The following is a 6289-nucleotide window of genomic DNA, read 5'->3' as shown; positions in this document are numbered from 1 at the left end:
CTCTAAAAGGTCTTATATTTAAGAACGGGGGAGTATAACAAGAATCTGAATGCAGGTGAAGTTGCTATGCTTATGAACAAGAATCTGAATTTCTTGTTCAATACCTTGCATGAACACAAGTAATTTATAAGCAGCAAAATGGAAATGCACAAACTCCAAATTAAGCACATAGATTCAACACCCACAATAATTCATGTCCCCCACCCAGTATTCCTAAAACTGTGAGCAGACAGGCAGTTCTATCCTTCACACACATGCATTGGATCCACCACAAAGAAAGCAACCAACCTGTTTTTCATGCCTCAAATAGCATTTGGTCTTCATGCCCTGGTGGTGGCTGCCATGTCGAAAGGCAGGATTCTTGCGAAGCAAGCGGCATGATGACTGGTAAATGAGGCAAACAAACAGAGACAATGACATCAGCCTCCACCAATCCTTTCTTACAACGCTCTCCATAGGCAGGCATTTGCAATATCTGATTAGAAACTAGAGCAAAAAACGAAGGTACTGTTTTACTAAATCAGTTTCAAATCACCTGACAAATCACAATCTTTTTTTTCCTACCACTGGTACCATACCAGCGTCGAAGCTACCATTAGGAACCCCCCCTAAGACCTAATCATGAGTAACTGTTCCGGCCAACGATGATGGAAATAAATTAACACAAGCCTGAGTTTTATAGGCATCAAGTTCAGGATCATGTTATGGCTTCCTTGTATCAATCTCTTGGCTAGTTTGAGGGAGACTGCTGCTGCTCTTCAGGGGCCTCCTCAGTCTGTTGCCCTTGAGGTTGCTGCCACGCATATGCCACTGGGTGACCCTGCTGACCACCATACACCATTCCTACCCCGGGTACCTGCTGTGCTGGCAGATAGTAATAAGGAGGATAGGCATCAGCTGGTGCCCCTAGAGCAGCAGGTGGCAAGCCCACCCTCGGAAGCCCAAGGCCTTCCTCCTTCATGTCATCCCTAGGAATGATGTCCACCAAGAAGTCGTAGATGTCAGTCCTGGTAATGGCAGCTGCAATGTCATTCTTCTGCAAGGTCCGGCGCTTGTTCTCCTCAGTGTGCATCCATGACCTCAGTGTCAACTCTAAGATAAACACCTCGCATGCCTTTGCAAAAACAACAGGAGCTTCTGCGGAGATCATCCGGACATCCTCGTCAGCCTTCATTATCTTTTTTATCCTTGCCAGTGGTAAGGTGTGGTTCTTGAAGTCAGCTGCCTGCTCAATCTCTTCCATTTGGGTAGCCCAGAACTCGCGAAGTTGCTGCTGCTGCTGTTGCTGCAGTTGTTGGTGAAATTGCTGGGCTTGTTGGTAAACCAGTTGGTGCTGAGCACTGAGTTGAGCTGGATTAGCGGGGAATGGCACTGCTGGCTGTGAGCCAGGAGGAATGGCGGCAGGACCTCCAGGAACCATGGCTGGAGCTGGATAGGCAGCAGCAGGAGGATATGCTTGTGACCCAGAAGTGGCCACACCCACCACAGGCTCAGGCTGCGAGGATGGTTCCATTGAGATCTCCAAATATCTTCTGAGCACTGGGCAAAACAATTAAAGGTATTGAACAGTTAATTTTCATCTACATTAATTAGAAAGATAAGAACAAGTTTACAAGATTGGAAATTCATAAATGTATCATAGATGAATGGGAATTCCATCTTATAATGAGAACGAAGGAATCAAAGCAATTGAAATCAAAATTTAATCTTAAAGGTCCATTGCAGTATTCCAAACACAAAAAGATTCTCGTTAACATAAAAAAGTGAAATTAAAAGGATTAAATGGAAAAGTATCATCAGAACACAAGCAGCAGCAAAAATGAAATCAAACAGACTATGTAAATAAAAATTACATGTTCCCGTCAACCTTATCCCTAATACGTGTGATAGGAACCTTTATACTGCAATTATCAATTGACCTCAATATATCATCACTGAAGGTCCATCAAGTATTCCTAACAGAGAAAGATTATCGCTACACATAAAGCAACTGAAGTTAAAAGGATTAAAGGAAATCACAAACAGAACCTTTCATCAACCTTGTCCCTATTACGTGTGATAGGAAGGAAAAGTTTCCTTCGCACTACCACAATCCATAATTTGTAAGTGTATTTTTGCATAACCAATCAATCCCTGCTAATATTGGCTAAGGAGTGACAAACACAGAAGAGTCCAATATTTGGGCTACTTTAACAAAGCAAGTTAGATGGATAGGCATGAATCATACAGTGTGCACACCACATGTCAGGATTTTCAGTGCAAGCATAGATCAAACAGAAAAGGCGCATAAACCTACACCTACAGTTAGGACTTGGGAGTTTTCAGAGAGGGTGGCATGTATAGCTATACATCCTCCTAAATTAGTAAGGTATGTATAGCTATACATTCCTCCTAAATTAGTAAGGCAGTATCATGTACTTGCATTAACCAGGAGCTTTGCATTAAGTCAATATCACACCTAGATGCCAAACCTTGTAAAGTTCAACTAAAGTTAAAAGTGGAGTGGCGTGTAAAAAAAGGACTTCTTTATTTCCTGATGGCACAGCTTACTTTTTTCAAACATTGATGATGTAAAGGAAAAAGTTTGTTTAATTAAACCTACTATGTCATCAAGTTTGTCACATATAACCAAGACGCCAAATGACTTGCGCTGTCTGCTTATCCTCACTTTTCACCATCCCTTGAAAATGATTTATCGTGTTCTCCCATGCAAGCTAATGGCACATAACAACTGCCTTAATAGGATTTCTTACAAAGAATGGCAATTGTGCAGCTTCAGACGATTCATGCGTTTGACGTGGGCAAAGGAGAGCTTGCGTGTGTGTCGTGTCACCATGACATACAGACACGGCAGGGCACAATTCGGTACCTTCCAAAAATCAGACTGAGAAACGTATGCAACCAAAAATATCGTTTACAATACGTTGGCATAATCAATGTGTCGGACACGTGTAGGGGTCGACTCCACGCCAATACTAATTTATAAAAGGTTGAGCTTCAGTGGAGCCAATCCTAACTAAGCCTACTACACAGCGGAATTTGTCTATATCGCAATCTCGCTGGATTGGCGCTAAAGATAAACAGAGCACTGGATTGGCGCTGAAGATATAAACAGGACAGCGGAAGCGCGCAACGCAAATCTCTGAACTCTTATTTTGCTTTAGTGCAAATCGCGCGGGCAACTGAATTTGACCCATACATCCAATCCGTTAGCTCTTACATGTACGAGAATCAAGCCTGCCACACAACTTAGTTACAAGATACTTAGGAAATCTAACGAAAAAGAGCCATGCCTAAGAGAAAACCTAGGTCAATTACGGATCAGTCGGGCGCATGCAGTGGAACAGCGCCAACGCGTGGTCCTGGTGGTTACCGGAAGAATTATCACACTCTTCATAAACACCACTAATTTCACAACTGAAACCATCTACAAATCGCACTTACCCTACGAGTTCAGCAAACGAGAAGCCAAAACAGATCGCAAACACGACATGCGCGAAACGGAGAAGAAAATTCCGGATCAATCTAAGCAGACGCCCATGCGGGAATTGAACGGGATCACGCGCCGCGGACTGACCATAAAAATTGGGGAGGGGAGTAGCGGAGTCGTTACCGAGAAACACCGGATCTCCGGTACGGGGAGGGGACGACGGAGGAAACGGCGGTGGCGGTGGTGGCGAAGGGGTCCCTGTCTCGCTGCTCCGCTGGAGGATTCCTGGAAGCCCTCGGCGGAGGCGGAGAGAGAGGGAGAGACAGAGAGTCGCCCTCGGTCAAGGACGAAGAGAAGAAGAGTCAAGGGACAGACTACTGCAGCAGCAGCAGCAGGCAGGCAGGGTTTTTTATGGGTAGTGGGCCGTATGGGCCTATATGGAAAGATCTAGCCAGCCCCAGTGAGACTAGATTTATCCTGCCCATGTATCTGCATGGGTTGGATTGGGCCACATTTTCATTTACAGAAAGAAAACGTTTTTCCTTTTTTTCCTGACCAAAACTTAGTTTCCTAAAAAAAAAGACCAAGACTTAGTGATGATTTCTCTTCTACTTCTATAACAAAGTGATAATTCCTCTAAAAAAACATAGTCATGATTATGAGCATTAACATTCCTATCTTGTTCCCATGAAATTCTTATTATGTGCTACATTCCATAAAAAAACATGACAAAAATTCATAAGATTTATCCGCCCTGCCTGGGTTAGGCCCAATTTTCATTTTTGGAAGAAAAACACTGTTTATTTCCTTTCCTCTTGATCAAAAAGTTGGTCATGGTTCATGAACACTAACATTGTCATAACATCGGTATCATGTACTTTCTTCGTAAACTAATATAAAAGCGTTTGGATCACTAAAGTTTTTTAAAAAAGTCGATAATCTATTTGCCCTGGAAGTGTAAAAAGAAACTAGGAAGACAACCCATCTGCATTCATGGGAAGGGAGCAACGAAGCAGGAGCGTCTGCGCAACACACACACACGACACACGCACAGCCATATCGCCTGGTCGGAAATCCCAGTAAAAGGTAAAAACAGCACCGGAATACTGTGAAATCCCTGTGACCGGAATGCACTCGGTCCAGTGGCCGGAATGCGTACCATCAGCCTGGGTAAGCATCAGATCCGAGGAATCCTGAAGGTGACGGGTGCGCCATAATATGCCGTTGCACGTCGACGTCACGGTCGGTCTCATCAGCCATTGCAGATTGGCAGGCATCTTCTCCCCCTCCTCCTCCGTCTCCGCCCCCACCACCCCGAAACAGCCGGTGCGGTGGTGGTGACGGCGACAGATCACGGACGTGACTGCTGAGCCGTGAATTCCATTTCCAGGGGCAATAATTGCTCCACCACCACCCCCGACCATCACCCAGTGCCACTGCCATGGCGATGGCGTCACCGCCGGCCGCATTCATGGCGCCTCTCGGCCCCATACGCCCCCCCTGCCCATCGGCATCCGCCACTGCAATTATAGTGGTACTGCCTCCGCATCGGCCCTATCTATCCTCGGCAGCTCAGAATCAGAAATCTGAAACGGTCGTTGAGAATCCGATCGAGCATGGCATATGGCATGGCACAGCTCGATCGGTCCAGCAATGGCGTTCTTCTCACACACAGATACAGTACACTATATTATTAATTTACAAACATCGTCGTTCTGCCGACCCAACTTTCGCCTTAGCGGGAAAGTTTTTGTTTAATCGAATTAAAAGAAGCTGCCTTTCCATTCCAGAGGTTGAGGAAAAGGAACCCGAGGAGGGAGGAAGGGGAAGCTGCTGCTAGCGCTGGGACGGCTAATGGCTGGCGGCGGTTGGCCGGCTGGCGACGACGAGGCCGTTCGGCGCGGGGACGACGGCGGCGGTCGACGAGGCGGCGCTGCCCGGCGCGAGCACGAAGCGGGAGGAGAAGGTGTAGCTGTAGTAGAGGCTGGCCGCGTCCGCGTCCGGGTCGGGGTCGCCGAAGCCGCTCTGGTCGAAGTTGCGCGCGTAGCTCAGCGGGTCGTACTGGCACCCCCGGAGCGCCGCGGCCGCCGACGAGGACGAGGACGACGCCGACGCCGGCCTGGCCGCGCACAGCGCCTGCCTCCCCTGCCGCCGCAGCCGCCGCACCAGGCGCCCGAGCCCGCACCCGCCACCGCAGCACCGCCGGGCCACGGGGCCAACGATGCCGCCTCCGCCGCCGCCGCGCCGGCAGGTCGACGTAGCCCCCGCGCCGCTGCCGCCTTCCACCATCGCCACGGCCGCCGTCTCTCCTCGCTTTTCCGTGCGTCCACTGCAGTGCGGCCGCGCAGTGTGGCTGTGGGACCTGTGCCGGGCGCGTGTGTGTGTGGGTTGCTGGTTAGGTAGACGTGTGTGTGACCGTGATTTATAAAGGTCCAGCTGTGGCCGCCAACCCGTAGGCGCAAACGGTTGGCGAACTGAGGGATCCAGCCACGGACCAGTGTAGCCTCCGTGAGTATTTTGGTGTCAAGCGGAGGAGGATGAGACCCGTGCACACACATCCGGGCAGGGAAGATCTTATCTTTCATTTTTCTTTTCTTATGAAAGAAGATATCTTCTTTTCCTAGAAGCAGAAGTTTCTTTGCCTAGAAATAGAAGGCAAAGACTGAAGAAAACAAAAATATACTCCCCTCCCCCTTAAGTTAAGTGACTTATAGTAATAACTTTAGCTGGAGTTATACTAAAATTAAAACATGTATTATTTTGGGACCAAGGATAAAAAGGTCCAACTTTTGGCTAAACAAATATCCTACCTTACGAAGACTATCTTCTAAAAAGTACTCCCTCTCTAAACTAATATAA

General features: G+C 47.6%; 2 protein-coding genes across 2 annotated transcripts; both read right to left on the bottom strand.

Annotated features, from left to right (window-relative positions):
- Positions 1-494: 494 nt before the first annotated feature.
- On the bottom strand, positions 495-3826 carry LOC123401541 (nuclear transcription factor Y subunit C-4-like). The gene is made up of 2 exons (XM_045095367.1): positions 3614-3826; positions 495-1539 (listed from the first exon to the last, which is right to left on the bottom strand). The coding sequence occupies exon 2, from the start codon at positions 1511-1513 to the stop codon at positions 731-733; it is 783 nt and encodes a 260-aa protein (XP_044951302.1). The 5' UTR covers positions 1514-1539; positions 3614-3826; the 3' UTR covers positions 495-730.
- Positions 3827-5106: 1280 nt separating this feature from the next.
- LOC123405221 lies at positions 5107-5719 on the bottom strand. The gene has a single exon (XM_045098995.1). The coding sequence runs from the start codon at positions 5717-5719 to the stop codon at positions 5282-5284; it is 438 nt and encodes a 145-aa protein (XP_044954930.1). The 3' UTR covers positions 5107-5281.
- Between the last annotated feature and the right edge of the window lie 570 nt (positions 5720-6289).

The sequence above is a fragment of the Hordeum vulgare genome, chromosome 6H, assembly GCF_904849725.1.
Source record: "Hordeum vulgare subsp. vulgare chromosome 6H, MorexV3_pseudomolecules_assembly, whole genome shotgun sequence".
Taxonomy (NCBI): Eukaryota; Viridiplantae; Streptophyta; class Magnoliopsida; order Poales; family Poaceae; genus Hordeum; species Hordeum vulgare.
This window is presented reverse-complemented; position numbering and strand designations above follow the sequence as displayed.

Coding starts and splice junctions, on each gene's coding strand:
- LOC123401541 (XM_045095367.1), bottom strand. CDS start 1,513: ATGGAACCATCCTCGCAGCCTGAGCCTGTGGTGGGTGTGGCCACTTCT.
- LOC123405221 (XM_045098995.1), bottom strand. CDS start 5,719: ATGGTGGAAGGCGGCAGCGGCGCGGGGGCTACGTCGACCTGCCGGCGC.